Below are 19,124 nucleotides of genomic sequence, written 5' to 3' on the forward strand. Positions count from 1 at the left end.
TGTATGTCAACTATACTTCAATACAAAAATAATTTTAAAAAAGCAAGAAAAAAAGGAAAGACAACCAGCTTGTACAATGGCTTTAAAAAGAATGAGTAGCCTACCTGAGTAAATACCACACGTGAGAAATCACAAGATGTGTTAACAGTTAAAACAGTACCTACAAAAAATTTTTTTTTCCTGTAATTTTTAATACATCTGAAGTCTTAAACAGTGAGTTGATCCTATTAGGAACAAAATATGGCATGAGTCCAGAAACAAGAATGTGCCTTTTTTTTTTTGCATGTAGGCTTTTCAGTCACTATGCAATGATTATCGATTCGCCAAGGACAGTAACAGTCAGATACTGGAGAAAAGGAGATATGAGAAACATCTTTTATTTTTTTCTAAAGAGGTGAAAATAAGTAAGATTTCTTATATTTCTCACTCGTAAGATTTTTAAACTCTTAAAAATGCAATTTCCTCTTTTCAAAGCACATGCCATCTTAAAAAAAAATCTTAGCAATGTACATTTGCACTCAAAGAAAAACATGCAGCGCCAGTCTTTTGACAAAATTCTGCATAAAAAAACCCCACACAACTTTCTGCAAATATGTTCCCTCTTAATTATTTAGGGACTCCAAACCACAAACATTCAGTGCAACATTTATTGTTTCTTATTTCCGTAGGAAACACAGGACCAATGATGTCTTCTGACTATAACTGTTTCCTGATGGCTGAACAACAGTCTCCTTCTGCTTTACTTTAAAGTACTCTCTTTAACTTGCTGATGTAAGGTATAATTAGAATTCAGTACAACTTGAGGATCCAAGTGGAGGATGGAGGAGAAATACTTAAGGTGTACCCTGTGCCATAAACTTAGGAAAAAAATTTACAAAGAAAAAAAAACAAACCTCAGATTTTATCAATGCACCCTTTTAAAAAGTTTTTTTTTTTTTTTAATTTCTGAAAGCAGCTTAATGTGAATCAAAAGCAGTTCCTGAGTAACTGCAGTAAACAGTGTCTCTTTAAAATATATATATGTGTATATATACATATACATATATATATATATCTGCAACTTATTAGCTCATTTTGGTTCTGCCTTAATTTACCTCCTCAGCTTTGAGTTTTGTCACAGTTCCTTTCCTTTCAGTTCACAATGTGCAAGAACAACAGCATCAGCTCCGAGAGTTGGCATGGTGCAGATGTTTGTCACTTCTGTGCGATCATCGGCATGTCTCAGCCAGGTTTCCAGAGTCACTGCAGGTCACAGTTCTCTTAATTTCACAAAACCTGCGAGAGCCACAGATACTTCACGTTTTCTTCATCAGACGCCGTGACTGCCACTTGTGGAGCTTGTTGTAGGCTGTCTGGAGCATCTCTTCTATGTGACTTACCAACTGAAAAACAAAGCAAGACACTTAAGCAATAACTGGGCAAAGGCTGGGGAGGTTAACCGTTCTGATCCAGATCTGGCACATACTTCAGAGTATAGTTTCCAAGCTCATTTCTATTACTCTGATGAGGCAACCTGCAAGCCCTTTGTGGAGGTATTTTCAGACACACTGGTGGGATAGAGGCTGGACATTCATCTGCTTTGGCCTGTTATTAACTAGCTATAGGACACCATTTAAGTTGAAACTGAGCTCTAGACCTCAGTTTCTTCTGTCAAATGAGGCTGATTGATAGTTTCTAGATTTAAACATTATTCTGGGGATCCCTGGGTGGCGCAGCAGTTTGGCGCCTGCCTTTGGCCCAGGGCGCGATCCTGGAGACCCCGGATCAAATCCCATGTCGGGCTCCCGGTGCATGGAGCCTGCTTCTCCCTCTGCCTACGTCTCTGCCTCTCTCTCTCTGTGTGTGACTATCATAAATAAATAAAAATTAAAAAAAAAAACCTTAAAAAAAATAAACAGTCTGTTGACTAAGGACAGGATGGTGGCATCAACATTATTTTATAGAACATTTGAAAAAAAATGGCTTACTCTCCTGAAGATCTTTAAAAAAAAAAAAAGCAACAGATTTTTATTTATTCGAGAGAGAGAATGAGCAGGGGCAGGGGCAGAGGGAGAAGCAGACTTCCTGCTGAACAGGGAATCTGATGCAGGGCTCCATTACAGGACTACAGGATCATGAGCTGAAGGCAGGTGCTTAACTGACTGAGCCACACAGGCACCCCTCTCTCCTTAAGGTTCTGATGTAGCAGGTCTGGCACAAGATCAGGAATCTGATGTTCAAAAGCTCCTGTAGCTAATTTTGTTGCACAGCCAATCTTGTGAAGTATTTTTCTATGTTTTTTTTATGGTCTTTTCCAGCTCCAATGTTAGGGAATTTCAATGTTACTCAGTAAATTAAAGAAAATCTTAATGGTGTCAATCAGTACTTCACCTTAAGTATTATGTCACACCTTAGGTCAGAACTATACATCTTGAATAGAAAAGGATTTTCACCCTTGTTATGGATATAACTAGAGGTCAACAGGATCACACTGATTAAAGTTGATAAAGACTCCTGAAGGAAAATGTCTTTGGAGTATCTGTTTCTTTGGAGACGGACAGTATTTATGTGGTTGGAACTAACAGTCTTATAAAGTCTGCAAGTCAGTTCTGGCAGTATGCAATGGCGACAGGAAGTCCTTAATTCTTTTAGCATGTCAATAACTTAGATTCGATCTGAGATGGAATAAAAAAAAAAAAAACCACCAACACACTTATTTACCCCATCTGTTATCATTATGGTGGGGATGGGGGTAAGGAGAAAAAGTATTATGTTATTTAGTTGGAAATAACATTGGAAAGTATATAAAAATCATTTATTTTGCTTGACGGGCACCAGTGGTTCCCTAGTGCCAGTGAGAAGAGATGAATGCCATAACCTCTTGTGAGGTTGTACAGGCATACCTTGTTTTATAATGCTTATCATGCTTCTCAGTGGTTTTTTTAATCACAAATTGAAGATTTGGGGCAACACTGCATCAACTGAGTCTACGAGGGAAAAGCCAGTTTCCCAAGGGCATTCATTCACCTTGTGTCTCTGTGTCACATTTTAGTAATGCTTACAACATTTCAAACTTTTTCATGTAATCTGTGACAATGTGACTTTGATGTTTCTGCAATTAGTTTTGGGGCACCATAAAGCATGCCTGTATGATGTAAACTTTATTTTTTATTTTATTTTATTTTTTTTTATGATAGTCACAGAGAGAGAGAGAGAGGCAGAGACACAGGCAGAGGGAGAAGCAGGCTCCATGCACTGGGAGCCCGACGTGGGATTCGATCCCGGGTCTCCAGGATCGCGCCCTGGGCCAAAGGCAGGCGCCAAACCGCTGCGCCACCCAGGGATCCCATGATGTAAACTTTAAATCGATAAATGCTGTGTCCTCTGACTGCTGCACTGACTGGCTGTTCCCCTCTCTCTCCCCTGTCTTCAGAACTCCCTATTTGCTGACACACAATGCTGAAAATAGGCCAATTAACAGCCCTACAATGGCCTCTAAGTGTTCAAGTGAAAGGAAGAGTCACACAACTCCCACGGTAAAACAAAACTTCCTCTTAGTGAGGAAGGGGTGTTGAAAGTTGAAACAGGCTGAAAGCTAAGCCTCACTGTGTCAGTTAGCCAAGTTGTGAACGCAAAGGAAGAGTTCTTGAAAAAAAATTGTTATTCCTGTGAAAATATGAATGGTAAGAAAGCAAAACAGCCTTATTGCTGATATGAAGTTTTAGTGGTCTGGACAGAAGCTCAAACCAGTCACAACGTTGCCTTTAGCCAAAGCCTAATGCAGAGGAAGGTCTTAACTCTCTTCAGTTCTATGAAGGCTGAGAGAAGTGAAGAAACTGTAGAGAAAAAGTCCAAAGCCATCAAAGTTGGGCCATTACCTTTAAGGAAAGAAACCATCTCTGTAACAAAGTGCAAGGGTGAAGCAGCAAGTGCTGATGTATAAGGTACAGCAGGTTATCCAGAAGATCTAGCTAAGTTAATTAACAAACGCGGCTAAATTAACCAATAGATTTTCAATATAGACAAAACAGCCTTCTACTGGAAGATGACATCCACGACTCTCATAGCTAGAGAGAAAACTTCAAAGGACACACTGATTCTCTTATTAGGAGCTAATGCAGTTGGTGACTTTGACAATGTACCTGGTCACTCAAGAGCTCCGATGAAGATGTGCAAGATTAATGTTGTTTCCATGCCTGCTAACCCAACATTTATTTATTCCATAGCCTGTAAGTTAAGGAGTAATTCTGACTCCTAAGTCTAATTATTTGAGAAATACAATTCCCAAGGCCATAGCTGCCATTGACAGGGATTACTCTGATGGATCTAGGCGAAGTAAAATGAAACCTTCTGGAAAGGATTCACCATTCTAGATGCCATTAAGAATATTCATGATTCCTGGGAAGAGGTTAAAATACCAACATTAATATGAATTTGGAAGAAGTAACTGCAAAGTAAAGGAAATAGAGAACTACAATTAGAAGTAGAGCCTGAAGATGCGACTAAATGACTGCCATCTCAATAAAACTTGAATGAATGAGGAGTTGTTTCTCAGGTATGAGCAAAGATAGTAGTAGTTTCCTGAGACGGAATCTATTCCTGGTAAAGATGCTGTGAAGACTGTTGAAATGACAACAGGATATTTATTTACATAAATTTAGCTGATAAAGCAGAATTTGAGAAGGGTGACTCTGAAGCAAACTTCACTGTTATCTTATTTTTAAAAACTGCTACCAGCCACCCCAACCTTCAGCAGCCACCAACACAGAAATAAGATCCTTCGCCAGCAAAAAAGATTGACTCTCTGAAAGTTCAGGTGGATAGCAATTTTAGCCATAAAGTTTTTTAAATTAAGGGAGGTACAATGTTTCTAAAGATATAATGTTATTGCATACTTTAAAAAAAATTTTTTTTTTCATTCACAAGAGACAGAGAGAGAGAGAGGCAGACACAGGCAGAGAGAGAAGCAGGGTCCATGCAGGGAGCCTGACGTGGGACTCGATCCCGGGACTCCAGGATCACACCCTGGGCCGAAAGCAGGCTCTAAACTGCTGAGCCACCCAGGGATCCCAGTTATTGGATATTTAATAAACTATAGGAGAATGTAAACAATTTGTACATGCACTAGGAAACAGAAAAATTCATTTGAATTACTTTACTGAGGTGATCTGGAACCAAATGCTCAATATCTTTGAGGTTATGTATGCATGGGGCTTCAGAATCCTTTTTTCCACAGTGTTCCAGGCAGTTACAACTGAGAAGACAACACATAAATTGAAACCCATGTGCTGTCCTTGCTCTCATATAGGAAGAAACTTCAAGCTTCTTTCCTGATTTTTAGTACTATAGTTCTATTCTGAGAAAAACCATGTAGAATGTTCATGGAATAAATACTAAAAAACCTTACTGATGAAGAATTTTCAGCTTTCTTTCTTTTTTTTTTTTTTTTTAAATTTTTTTAATTTATGATAGTCACAGAGAGAGAGAGAGAGAGAGAGAGGCAGAGACATAGGCAGAGGGAGAAGCAGGCTCCATGCACTGGGAGCCCGACGTGGGATTCGATCCCGCGTCTCCAGGATCGCGCCCTGGGCCAAAGGCAGGCGCCAAACCGCTGCGCCACCCAGGGATCCCGAATTTTCAGCTTTCAATTATAAAACTCCTCCTTTTGATTAGCCCATTTACTGAAATACTAAATCCTAAAATTGTATATATTCTTCTTTCCCAGTCATCTCAGAGGGAATTGCATAACACATACAAAGAAACCAATCTTGAGTGGTTGCTCTAGCCTTGCATTAAAAACAATGTTAAAAATCCTGAGCACAAAGTGACACTTTTCACCCACTACCGCACCCCCAGCCCTGCGCTGCTGTAAGCAATTAGGGTAGGTGAAGGCAGACCATTAGGCAGCAACTTTAAGGTTTACTGTTACAGAGTAGCAATTCTGCCTTTCTTGGCAGGGTTAAGTTTTCAAAATAATTTTTTAGGAAATATATGTAGGTTTCTAAATCTATAAAACAAAGCACAGAGATGATTAGAGCTCCTTGACTGGCTCAATTGGTAGAGCAGTAACTCCTGATTTAGGATTGTGAGTTCAAGCCCTATAGAGCTTACTTAAAATGAACTTAAACCCATGGAGTTCATTATTATAAATGCCTGGGTTAGTTGTGGACTTGGAAGACTGTGAAGGAGGGGTAGGCAACTGGATAGGGAATGCCTACGGGTACTGGTATTGTTCCATTTCTTATGGCGATTTATGCATAGATCCTTGTTTTGAAGTGTTACGTATTTTATATACTCTTGAATGTATGGTACATTTTCATTTAAAAAATAGTACCCTTGAGAAGCTCCTGAGCGAGAGCCCCACACTGGGTACAGAGATTACTAAAAAAAAAAACTAAAACAAAAACAAAAAAAAACCCCAAAAAACCAAAACCAAACTGTACTCTGAGCAATAGAAAAAACAAATGAACCCAAAAAACCAAAAAAACCAAACTGTACTCTGAGCAATAGAAAAAACAAATGAACCCAATTTATCTACTCATTCACATGAAAACAAAATTAATCCCATAATTTTGTGACACAGAGAAAGAAAATCAGGCCAAAATCACATTGTTGCCTTACATTTGTGCTTAAATACTGTCTCCGAATCTTTTCTTGGAATGGGCAGAGCTTCGTAACTTGAAATCGCTCCAAATTACTTTTCATTTTCACTACCTAAAGACGATGACAGAAATAAATTAGAGAAATCTTAGAGAACCTATGGGAGGTAAGATAGAAACACAGGAAGGTTACTTTTTTTTAATAGATTAATTGGCTTTAGGAATTTATATTAAATTCCTGAATACTGAATTTCTGGGTCAAAACATTTTTTAAACAAGGTAGTACAAATTTAATGAAGAAAGGACTCTTAGCAACACGGCCATCACGGATCATTTTAAATTTTTTATTTTAAAAACCATAGATAAAAAAATGCTCTTTCACTGTAGCTTTGAAGATTATTTGAATACTAGGGAGTATGAAAATGTCCTCTTAGGTTTGCTGAGCCAAGTGCATTCTTTAGTGAGGTGCCTGTTAAAAATCTTTTGACTATTATTTTTAATGGGGCATTTAATCTTTTTTTTTTTTTTTTTAGAGGGTTGTTTAAAAGAGCAATCTATACAGTTCAATTACTACTATTAATACTATATATATTTTCTATTTGTCAACTGTCCTTTAATTGGTTAAAAAAGGATTTTAGTGTTATACAGCTAGTGCTGTATTTGTTGTCAGGCTCAGTTTGAATTTCGCTACCTCTAAAAAATAAACCAAATAAATAATTTTACATATATAACTTGTTTTGGGTCTCTGTCCTTCATTGCCCCTAGTTGATTTGAGCTAGACACAAGTTTTAAGATGCCAACTATAGGTTATAGAAATGGCCTGGATCTAAAGTTTATTTATAAAATGGGTTTCAAAACCTACTCCATTAAGATGTTGTAGGCTTAAATTAACATATGCAAGTAGTTATCTGAATGTCTAGCACATGGTAAATACTCAATACAATTTTGATTTCAAAATAACACCCTACTAAGTCATACTACCAGAGAGCTGGCTGTTTGGAATTATTCTGACCTTTTCTTCTAGGAATGGTGTATTAACAGGAAAGCAGGACCAGAAGTGCCGTAGAAGTTCCCCAACAGCCACATAAAGGTGTTTCAATTCAGACTGAATATCATTTGGCACCATCTCTGCCGAAGAAAGAATTGGATAAAAGTTATTTCCACATATGTATAGTCTCTGAAAGAACGATCACTCACAAAATAAATATGATCATGTGTTCTTTGCCAATGCTAAACCAGGATGTGCTATTCAGAGATAAGTTAATGATTTTGTGGCTAACAGATCTTAAAATTTAAATTCCCTTAGATTTTGGAATAATTTTCAGGTTTCCTTTTATTCTAAGAGGCTGGAAAGTAAAAAAGAAAGCTTTTAGTATGATTAAGGAGACTAGCAATGTACTGCTGTTTGTAATATTAAGATAATTAATGAAACCTAACTCTTGTCTAAGTAGGATCTATATGCATAAAAACATAAGTTCCAGAAATGCTCCCAAAAAACAGAATATAATTTTTGCATTCCTCTCAACTTGCTCTTTAGAGTTTATTTAAGTAAAGGGACAGCAAAGAAAGTGGCCCAGCACATACGGTTTATGGCTTGCTGTGTCCCTCCCTGCATAAGTGCTCCTCCAGGTGATAGCGTTGTGATAGTACTACTGGCAGCACTACTTGAGAGAACCTGAAAGAAATGAAGACACAGAAAAGTGGTTTTCCTCTTCTTGCCATCTTTCTTACTTGTTTTACAGCAAAACATTCAGTACATCTTTATTCCTGTATCAACAATATACAATTTATAGCAGCCAGAGTGAATTATTTTGCATGAGGCCAGAAAAAAATACCTACCAGTCTTCTAGCGAAACAAGCAAGTCTATAGAACTCAAAACTCACACTTTGGCTAGTAAAGCACTTTCTTAAGCACCAACTCAACTAAACTTGTGAACTTTTACCAATGAAGGTAAAATTGAGTTTAAGAAAACAAGCAAAAACAATATAATGTGTACTAGCCGGTAGCGGCGGGGGGGGGGGGGGGGGGGGGGGGAACAGAGCCGTTTTCCGTTTTCCAAAGGAGTGAGTGAATATACCTTGCCAAAAGGGGAAAAAACATACTCCCCACTGTATCAGTATCAATAGTTAAGGAAATAATTGACCTATGTATTCAGTGAATGCTTAACAAGTGCCAGGCACTGTGGTTATAGAGGAACAAATCATTTGTTGAATAGTTCAAGTGCAGGACCAGTATGTGCAAGGCTTTTCAATGATGTTTTTGCAAGTAGAAATCTATGGGTATAAGGGACTGGCTGAAAATAAATTTTCAACCTGGCCTCAGGGTACAGGACATGACAACAATGAGTGAAGAGAACATGGGAGTTCATGTTATTCCTATTTCTTTTTGTCAGAAATTTAATGTGTTGGACCCAGAAGTTTCACTGACTGTTGAGTTTGCTGACTAGCCATGGGCTGCACTCAGGTACACACACCCAAGGAGAGATAACTTCCTGGGCATTCCTGAGTCAATTCATGTGTCTTAGATATTAAATCATTTTGGGGATGCAGAGTGGGTGTGGGGAAAACTTTAAATATCTAAGATTGACCACAGCTTAAAAACAACCAGGAGAGTCTATCTGGGCCCAAGGGCCAGATGTTGAGCAGTTATATACCAAGAAGAAAAAAAAGTAGTCAAATAATCTCAAATGTATTATGTGTACATACATGTACATACCTATATTTCTCAGCTCTGATCATGGAAGGGACAATAACACTAGCAGTAAATGATACCCCAAAAGCAATGAAAACACTGCACCCAGGTCTTTGTTTCTTTCTTTTTAAATTCTACACCAAGAGAGAGAATCCCAAGCAGGCTCCGTACTGAGGGCAGAGTCCGACTTAGGGCTCAATCACACCATGCTGATACCAAGACCCCAGAAATCAAGAGTGTGGCATTTAACTGACTGCACCACCCAGGCACCCCCAGATCTTTGGCTTCTAAATCTACACAGCACTAAAGAAGATTCCGTGGCTGGGGCAGAGAAAGCATAAGATGAACCTGGAAGATCTATCTCATTGTTCCATAAAGTAAGGTACTCAAAAATTGATGAAGAAATCATCAGAAAGATACAGGAGCCAGTGTAAGGGGCATGGGAAGGTACTAATTACAAAGAGGCATGGGTACATTTTTGGGGATGACGAAACTGCTTTTTGACTTGTGTTGGTGGTTACCGAACTGCATATGTTTATTAAAATTTGCAAAAGAGACTAAAAAAAATGTACATTTTATAATTTACTGCATGTAAATTATACCTTAGTTTAACAAAAAGACAGCAACAGTTAATAACCCAGAGAATAATGTAAGAACCCATGAATCCATTCTGATATAAATGCAAGAGAAGAAAAGGCAAGCTCTTCATCTTAGCAAAGTGTCAATAAATGTAGAAGGAATAATGGGATTAGAAAATCACCATTTGGGGCACCTGAGTGGCTCAGTCAGTTGGGCGTCCAACTCTTAAGATTCTCTCCCTTTCCCTCTGCTCCTCCCACTGCTTGTGCACTCTCTCAAAGACAAAAAAAAAAAAAAAAAAAAAAATCACCATTTAACTACCATGGTATTGTTTCTGTTAAGAATAAAAAATGGATTCTAAAAAACTGTGGGTAATAGTTTGATAAGAAACAGAATAGTTACATAGTCTTAAAAGTATTGCTCAAGGGGCACCTGGGTGGCTCAATGGGTTAAGCCTCTCCCTTTGGCTCAGATCATGATCTTAGGGTCCTGGGATTGAGCCCTGTATCAGGCTCAGTGGGGAGTCTGCTTCTCCCTCTGCCCTTCCTCCCCACTCATCATGCTGTCTCTCTCTCTCTCTCTGAAATAAATAAAATCTTAAAAAAAAAAAAAAAGTATCTCTCAAAATAAGTCATTACAAAGGGAAAAACAGTAACTTTTTGGTGGAGAAACCAGGTAGATACTACCTTACCCAAGTGGTCAGAAGTTAGGAAAAATAAATATGTGCCTGATAGGATATAGTGAGGATAACACATCACTTCTGTGGTATTCCTGCCAAAAATGCATAATGTGAATCCAATCATGAGGAAACATAACAGAAACTCAAATTAAGGGCATGTCACAAAAACTGGCTCTACTCAAATATCAAGACCATGAAACTGTAAAACGATTCCATTTGAAAGGAGACTAAAGGGATACGCGAGAACCAAATAAAACTTGGAACCTGACTTGGATGCTGGACCAAAAAAGTTTTCTTTGCTGTGAGGGACACTGCTGGTACAACTGGTAACATTTTTGTAAGACCTAAAGAATAACAATGCTTTATCAGTGTTAACTTATCATTTCTGTAATTATATTGTGTTATTTATGAGGAATGTTTTGTTTCAGGAAATACAAACTGAAATATTTCAGAGTTTCTAATCTCAAAATAGGCCAGAAAACATTCTTTTGGCAACTTTCTGTAAATTTGAGATTACTTCAAAATAAAAAGCAAAAAAATAAGTTCCAATACATGACAAGTATTATAAAACATATATGAACTCTGCCTCGGGGTTTACAAAAACAGACATGCCCCCATGCCCTGCCCCAAACTTGTTCTGGGCATGCTGAGAATTGCTTTACAGAGATAATGAAATCTGAGCTGAGTTTTGAATAATTATTATTAGAGGCAGAACAGACTAAGGGCATTCTAAGAAGAGAGAAAGCCTGAGCTTTCTCTGTTTTCTAGGTAGTTTAGTGTGTTTGGCTGGAGAGAAGACTCTTGGTTGTGTGGAAGGGAATGGTGGAGATACAGCTGGAATGCAAACTGGAGATGTGAATCCGGGCCACAACGTAAAGGCTCTGGCACACCAGATAAAGGCATTCAGACGATTCCTATCTATGTCAATGAAAGGGGACAGTAAAGGTTTTAAGCTGCAGGGTGATAAGATTAAATTTCTGTTTTTAGAAAGATAACCTGTAGAGGCATTGTGGAAAATTGATCAAGTGTGCTTAAACCAATGTTGTGCGAATCAAGAAATACTGAAGAATGGACAGAACTTGCCGAAGAATTTAAGTATGAATAAGAAAATAAAGACCTGATAATAAGCTCTATTTTATATATTCTAGTTTGAGATCATGCAGAATATCTAGATAGTGATGTCCAGGAGTGTTTCGGAAATCTGGGAAATTTTCCCAATAACACTGGGTATGTGGAAGGAAAAAATTAGCAATCACAAAACTTATGTTATTTTTTATTACATCTTAACTTCAGATGCTTAAGTATGCCAAATATCTTTTTTTCCCTACCTCTTGGTTATTTTAAAATCTATTTAGCAGAAATATGCCTTTAAACCCAATTAAAACAGTTTATATAGTTCAATACAGTTGTGCTCATAAACGGAGGAAAGAACTATGGGAATTCTGGTTTTCAAACTGTACAAGTCACATACCTGAGTTAATTTGGGTGTATAAGCTTCCATTTCTTGCCTAATACTTTGAAAAGAATTAATAATGTCCTGACTTGTTGCATATTGTAGTGACTGGATTGGAGTTGGCCCGTGATAATACCTGAAGATTAGCAAAGAATAAAGAAATTACTCATCACACAGAATAAAGGCGCTCAACATTTGCCCTTCAAATATTTCAGCAGTCTTCATATAAGTTGTCCCCAAAGGAAAAAACAATAATACATTTAAACAGATTTCAATAAAGTAACTCAATTTTTATGGGGGTAATAAAAAAATAGCACAGAGAACCACCTTTTATCTTAGCTTTTATCATTTAGCATCCTTTTCTGAAATGCACAAATTTTCAAGGAAAGAATATACTGTATTTATATGGTAACAAAGGGATAGAAAACTTGGGTGCTACACTTGCAGAATATACTCTGCAGTGACTTGTGTTATAGAACTGTTGTGCCTTAAGTTAATTTGATATTGACCAAACTTACCTATCTGACTTCTTGAGGTTTAGTGCAATCGTTTTTATGGAATTATTTTTTCCCAAGTCTTCATATTCAATGGACTCTTGTAACTTTGCCTGTAATTATCAATACAGCACTTTTTATGTTAACTTTTCCGTACAAAAGTAATAATTGTGACTGAAAAAGTACCACTATAGAGTAAAATATGAAGTCTTCCCACCATGAGATTCGATTCCTAGAAATGAATGTTCTACAACTTGTTGAACTCATTTTTTCACCAACCACTCAGAGTACCTGTTTTCTTCCTACACTCTGAAGTACACTTCCTACACATCTTAAGTATTACTGAACTTCTAGTTTTTAGCAGTCTGACAGGTGAAGATGGTGTATTTTACTATTTTTCTACCAAATAAGTAAGACTAATTTATTGTATGTGTTGTAAATACTTTTTCTTTTACTTGGGTGGTTTTTTTTTTTTTTTTTTTTTGGTTTTAATTATTTCTTTCTTACTTATTATTCTGTGGATTAAATCTTTTGCCTAACTTTGATCCACTTAGGATTTATTGTGGAATAAGGAATCTGAGTTGTTTTAACAGTCCTCCCAACAGCATTTATAGAATAATGTCATTTCCCATGCATTATGAAACAGCATGTTTATCATGTATATTTAATTCTTCCAGGTATTTGGGTTTACTTCTGTACTCTCTCTTCTGGTTTCTGTATTCTCTATTTTGGTTGTACTAATCTGTTTTCTCCTGTACTAGTAGTAACAGACTGCTAAATTTCTACAGCCTATATGTTAATTATAAAAGAAATAAAGCAATCTACATATGGCTATTTGTGAAAATAATTCTACAACATTTCATCCTTTACATAGCTGTGAAATTCATCTGGTCAAACCTTCATCTATAGCTACCAAGACTAGGACCAAAATATTTAGGTTATTAAATAACCTGAAAACTTAGTATCTGAAATTACCCATTTGGACAGTTTGAATATTCCCCTGGTAGTATAGGAACACAATATTCAGAATAAACACATTCACCAGTCCCACTTTACCTAAACCCAGAATTTTTTTTCTCAACTCTATACCCTTTTACTAACTTCAAGGCATATAGAAATCTTCATTAATTTTCACATAAATCAAGCTCATTTCTACCCCTGCTGTTGCTTCACCTAAGTCATATTCCTTTCTAACCTCCCATGATAACCCAAATCCCATACTTTTGCCAAAGTCTCATTCGATGACCTGATTCTCATACCTAACCGAAAACTCCATAAAAATACTCTTATTACTTCAGAATCTCTCATTCTATAAAACCCTTCTACAGAACATTCATCAGACTATTTATTTCAAACTATTGATTTCAAATAATGTCTAGAGTCAGCATTATTGAACACTGTGAAAATCCACACAAACCATTTTTTCTTCAAACCATGATTTTTGACAACTCTTTAATTACCAACTGTCAAATGTACTTAGTGTAATAGTACTGCAAAGAAAAGCATCACTTCCTAGATTTCCTCTTAAACTCCTCTCTATAACTTTCATTTTATTTTCACTTTTCTTAATCAGAAAAAAAACTATTCAACTCATAAATAAGATATTTTTTATTTATTTATTTATTTATTTTTTATAAGATATTTTTTAAAGGAGTGCACTTGTGATGATCACTGGGTATTATATATAAGTATCGAATTACTAAATTGTAGGGGCGCCTGGACTGCTCAGGCACTTAAGCGGCTGCCTTTGGCTCAGGTCATGATCCTGGAGCCCTCGGGTCCTGGAATAGAACCCAGTGGTGTGCTCCGCGCTCTGCCTCTCCCTCTGCCCTTCCCTACTGCTCATGCACACTCTCTAATAAATAAATAAATCTTAAAAAAAAATTAACAAAGCCAATAGAATATTTTTTCATTTTAAGTTTCCTTTTTTTTTTTTTTTTTTATGATAGTCACAGAGAGAGAGAGAGAGAGGGAGAAGCAGGCTCCAAGCACCGGGAGCCCGACGTGGGATTCGATCCCGGGTCTCCAGGATCGCGCCCTGGGCCAAAGGCAGGCGCCAAACCGCGGCGCCACCCAGGGATCCCCTCATTTTAAGTTTTCATTTAAATTCCAGTTAGTATATGGTACAGTCTTCGTTTACAGGTATAGAATTTATTATTTTTCTTTACAAGATTTTATTTATTTATTCGAGAAAGAGAACAGGAGCAGGGTGATGGGCAGTGCGAGCGGAGAGGAAGAAGCAGGCTCCCCCATTGAGCAGACAGTCCAACGGGAGGCTTAAGTCCAGAACTCTGGGATCATGTCCTGAGCCAAAGGCAGATGCCTAACTGACTGAGGTGCCCAGGCTTTGTTAATTTTAAAGGTTTTAAATTTTTTTAATTTTTTATTTTTTTAAAGATTTATTTATTTATTTATTTATGAGAGAGAGAGAGAGAGAGAGAGAGGCAGAGACACAGGAGGAGGGAGAAGCAAGCAGGCTCCATGCAGGGAGCCGGATGTGGGACTCGATCCTGGAACTCCAGGATCAAGCCCTGGGCCAAAGGCAGGCGCTAAACCGCTGAGCCACCCAGGGATCCCCTAAAGGTTTTGTAATTTATTCATCTGAGAGAGAGAGAAAGCAAAAGCATGAGAAAGGGGGAGGCGGAGAGGGAGGAGACAACCCACTGAGCAGGGAGCCCAACCTGAGGCTCAATCCCAGGACCCTGAGATCATGACCTAAGCCGAAGGTAGACACTTAATCGAAGGAACCACCAAGGTATCACCGGCTTTGTTAATTTTAAAAGTGTATATGCCTGTAGAAACATTAAGTTACTAAAAAATGAACTAAAAAATGAGTGTAAGACTCATTCATAATTCTTTTATGGAAAGAAAACCATTTAGCGAATTTTTGAAGGCCTTTTAAAAAAGTTCATAAACTTTTTTTTACATGTGAAATTGTATTACATAGCCTGTTCTGTGAACTTTGCATTTATTTAATTCATGAATTTTTATTTTCTTTGATTCCTACTTTATTTTTTTTTGATTCCTACTTTAAATAACATAATTGCTATACTTCAAGTTTTATTCTGAAACACTTTTGATTTTGTGTTCCCTAAGACACTAAACTCATAAAGGATAAGAACTCTTATCCTTTTTTGTTTCCCACCCCCTAATATTTTCAGTGACTCAAAAATAGTTTCTTGAATATAATTTTTTATGAACTAGTTATGGCATATGTGAACTCTTTTTAATTTAGTATGTCAATAATCCTTTTCAAGTTATTCATGACTGCATCAATCTCCATTGTATGGGCAGATGTATTATTAGGATATTTGCTACTTTGTTATAATACTATAATAGGTATTTGCATTTAAATATTTGCACACCTTTACTGTCCCCAAAATGGAATTAAGTGCATAAACCACTAAAATTTTAATACACATTGCTTGATTGCTGTTTATATTTATAATTAGGGAAGAACTTAAAAAATTGGAGAGAGAGTAGCTTGGCAAAGTTGAAGGAAAAAATATGCAAGTAGATAATTCTGTCCATACTCCCCAAACGCCCCAAATGATTACTTCAATATTTAATGAGAACACATTTCTAATTCTGATACGTTGTTTAAGAGAGGCCCAAATCCTATCTTTTAAAATCATATACACAAACCTTTAGTTTTTCTTCCTGTCATATTGCCTTTGTTGAATACTCTTGCCCAGAACACAAACTGTATGTCAATATGTGTGTATGTGTACATGTGAAGGAAAAAAAGAGAACAAAACCAGTAAGAACAGTTAACAGACAGGAGTGCATGGAAAGTGGGCTGGCAAGTTAAAAACCAACAAAGTATTCTTTAAAACGTTCTATAAGTTATGCCAAATGCTTAAGGTCCTGGTCAGAAGAACTGAGTCATTTGAAATAATCTAGGGTTAACATAAAGTACTAATAGTTATACAAGGTTATCTGGACAAACTTGAGCTCTAAACCTTCTGAACATTTTACCCATACCCTTTTGACTGCAGGCTGGAAGCAATCTGCATCTCCAGAATTTCCATCGATGCTGCTGGGTTCACCATTTTGTTCATTTTGTGCTTCTCTTAAAACAAAGGGGGAAAATGTTAAAAATCAGAACAACACAACTCCATCTGGTTACCTTGAAAAGCCCAGTTATTGCACCTTTGTATGAATACTTAACTGTTTCCTGAGACCTGCTGCAAGGACCATGGCACTGTGATGGTTAAACCTCTTGATGATGGCAGCATTACTATTCTCCTTTATGGATTTAGAATTAGAAGTAGATGGCACAGAAGAAATGCCATAGCCCTGTGAGAAACAATTTAGAAGATTAAAAATAAAGTTCTGGTTTTCTTATCCATTATGAGAGAGATGCCTAGCTGAAAAAGTTTTCTGGATGATGGGACTATATTAATTCTGAGCATTACACAAAAATTTTTTTTTTGCGTTACTCAATGTTTACAGGCAAATATTTAACAAGTTACATACACACAAAAAAAATACAACATGCTCCTTCTTCTAGCATGATAAAAATAATCTTAAACCACCCATTTTTTAAAAGAAGATTTTAAGTCATCTTTACACCCAGTGTGGGGCTCAAACTTCTAACCTTGAGATCAAGAATTGCATGCTCCACTGACTGAGCCAGGCAGGCACCCTGAACCGTGTTTTTCTTTATTTTTTCTTTTTAGAAGAGCAGTTTTGGATATAGTTAGCAAAATATTAAATGAAGAATTAGAATACAGTGGAAAAAAAAGGCATAGACTTTGGAGTCATGTAGATATGGAGTCAAATCCTGGCTTTATAACTTTTTAATAAGTATTAGTCTAAGCAAGGGTAATAAACTTTTCCAAGCTCTGTAAAAATAAGTATTTAAGAAACAGATGAGATATTTTCAAACATGTAGACAGAAAGTTGTTAAGACCTCGTGCCAAAGGAGCCAGAACACTAGTTAGCAGGGTGCTAGGCTATAAGCCAGTTACACATAGTTAAGTGCTGCATCCTGAGAGAAAAAAAAAAAAAAAAAAAAAAAAAAAGTGCTGCAACAGAGGAAGTAGTCTATCCCACAGGAGAGCAGAGATAGGTTCAAAAAAGCTTCATGGAGCACCATAAATTGATCAAGTGCTTGCAAGCCAGACATGAATACAGTAACATTTCAGGGAGAGGAAACTGCTTAAATATAGGTATACAAGCAACATAATACATATGTGTCATAGGGTTTTCCTGGTCAGCAATACATCTGGAATGAAGGGTGGACCAGGGATTGGTAAGACATAGGACTAAAAAGGGAAAAGATTATAAAAAGACTCATGCCGGGCAGCCCGGGTGGCTCCGCAGTTTAGCACTGCCTTCGGCCCAGGGCCTGATCCTGGAGACCTGGGATCGAGTCCCATGTTGGGCTCCCTGCATGGGGCCTGCTTCTCCCTCTGCCTGTGTGTCTCTGCCTCTCTCTCTCTGTCTCTCATAAATAAATTTAAAAAATCTTAAAGACTCATATGTCATTCATTCATCAAATACTGAATACCTATTACATGTCATGTGCAGGGGATAGGTCAGTAAATGAGAGTCACCATCACAAAACTTCTACTCTATTGAGAGATCACTTTTGAAAATGACAAGGGGTATGAAAAAAATAAAAGGGTGGCAGGATATAAGGACTGCATGGAGAGAGAGCAGGAACTACTTCAGATAGAGAGGTTAGAGAATGTCTCTCTTTTTTAAAGATTTTATTTATTTATTTACTCATGAGAGAGAGAGAGAGAGAGAGAGAGAGAGAGAGAGGCAGAGGGGGAGTAGGCTCCACGCAGGGAGCCCGACCCAGGGTCACGCCCCAGGCTGAAGGCGGCACCAAACTGCTGAGCCAATGGGGCTGCCCGAGAATGTCTCTCTTGAAGAAGTCTTTGAACAGATGTCTAAAAGATAGGTAGGAGCTAGTTAGGAAAAAAAAAAAAAAAAGGAGCTAGTTAGGTAGAAGAGCAGGAAGGAGGAATAGCAAGTGCAAAGACCCTGAGGTAGAAAAAGCTTGGGATAGACATGAAAGAAGGTATCTAAGGGGATGAATGAGTTTAAGTGGCCTAAACTGAAGTAGCAGCAGGCAGAGGCCAAATCAAGAAGAGCCTTGTAGTTTTGATTTTTAGGTTCAATAAGAAACCACCAAAGAGTTTTACACAAAAAACTGTTATGATCTGATTTATAACTCTACTGCTAAGGGAAAGTAACATAGGGAACAAAGTTGAAAATAGTATCAATTAGGAGGCTAATAAAAGCAATCAAAACAAAAATGGTGGTAGCTTAATAGTAAGAGAGTTTAAGTGTGGAGATGGACAGTTGTAGGCAAATCAATGTATGGTAGGGGACTTGCTGATGAACTAAACATTGGAGGTGAAGGAAGGGGAGGAATCAAGGAGACTCCCAGCTTCTGGCTTGAGCAACTGAGTCCATGGTAATGTTCGTCTTTTTTTCTGAAGATTTTATTTATTTCAGAGAGTGAGGGTGGGAGGGGAGGAGAGAGAGAGAGAAAGAGAGAGAGAGAGAATGAGAGAGCGTGTGCAAGTACAAGTGGGTGTTATAGGCAAAGGGAGAGGGAGAAACAGATTCCCTGCCGAGCATGGAGCCTGATGTGGGCCTTCATCCCAGAACCCTGAGATCATGACCTGAG

At 37.5% G+C, this 19,124-nt stretch overlaps 1 protein-coding gene across 1 annotated transcript in view; it reads right to left on the reverse strand.

Moving 5' to 3' along the window:
- Window positions 1-361: 361 nt before the first annotated feature.
- Window positions 362-19,124, reverse strand: part of GTF2H1 (general transcription factor IIH subunit 1) — a 36,988-nt gene continuing 18,225 nt past the window's right edge. Inside the window, exons 8-15 of the mRNA XM_025988187.2 lie at window positions 16,647-16,774; window positions 16,460-16,547; window positions 12,500-12,588; window positions 12,000-12,117; window positions 8,163-8,253; window positions 7,591-7,706; window positions 6,601-6,693; window positions 362-1,382 (exon numbers count right to left, since the gene is read on the reverse strand). Of these exons, the coding sequence (XP_025843972.1) occupies window positions 1,296-1,382; window positions 6,601-6,693; window positions 7,591-7,706; window positions 8,163-8,253; window positions 12,000-12,117; window positions 12,500-12,588; window positions 16,460-16,547; window positions 16,647-16,774 (810 nt within the window). The 3' untranslated portion in view covers window positions 362-1,295. The remainder of the gene's footprint in view (window positions 1,383-6,600; window positions 6,694-7,590; window positions 7,707-8,162; window positions 8,254-11,999; window positions 12,118-12,499; window positions 12,589-16,459; window positions 16,548-16,646; window positions 16,775-19,124) is intronic.

This window comes from Vulpes vulpes, chromosome 11 (assembly GCF_048418805.1).
Source record: "Vulpes vulpes isolate BD-2025 chromosome 11, VulVul3, whole genome shotgun sequence".
Taxonomy (NCBI): Eukaryota; Metazoa; Chordata; class Mammalia; order Carnivora; family Canidae; genus Vulpes; species Vulpes vulpes.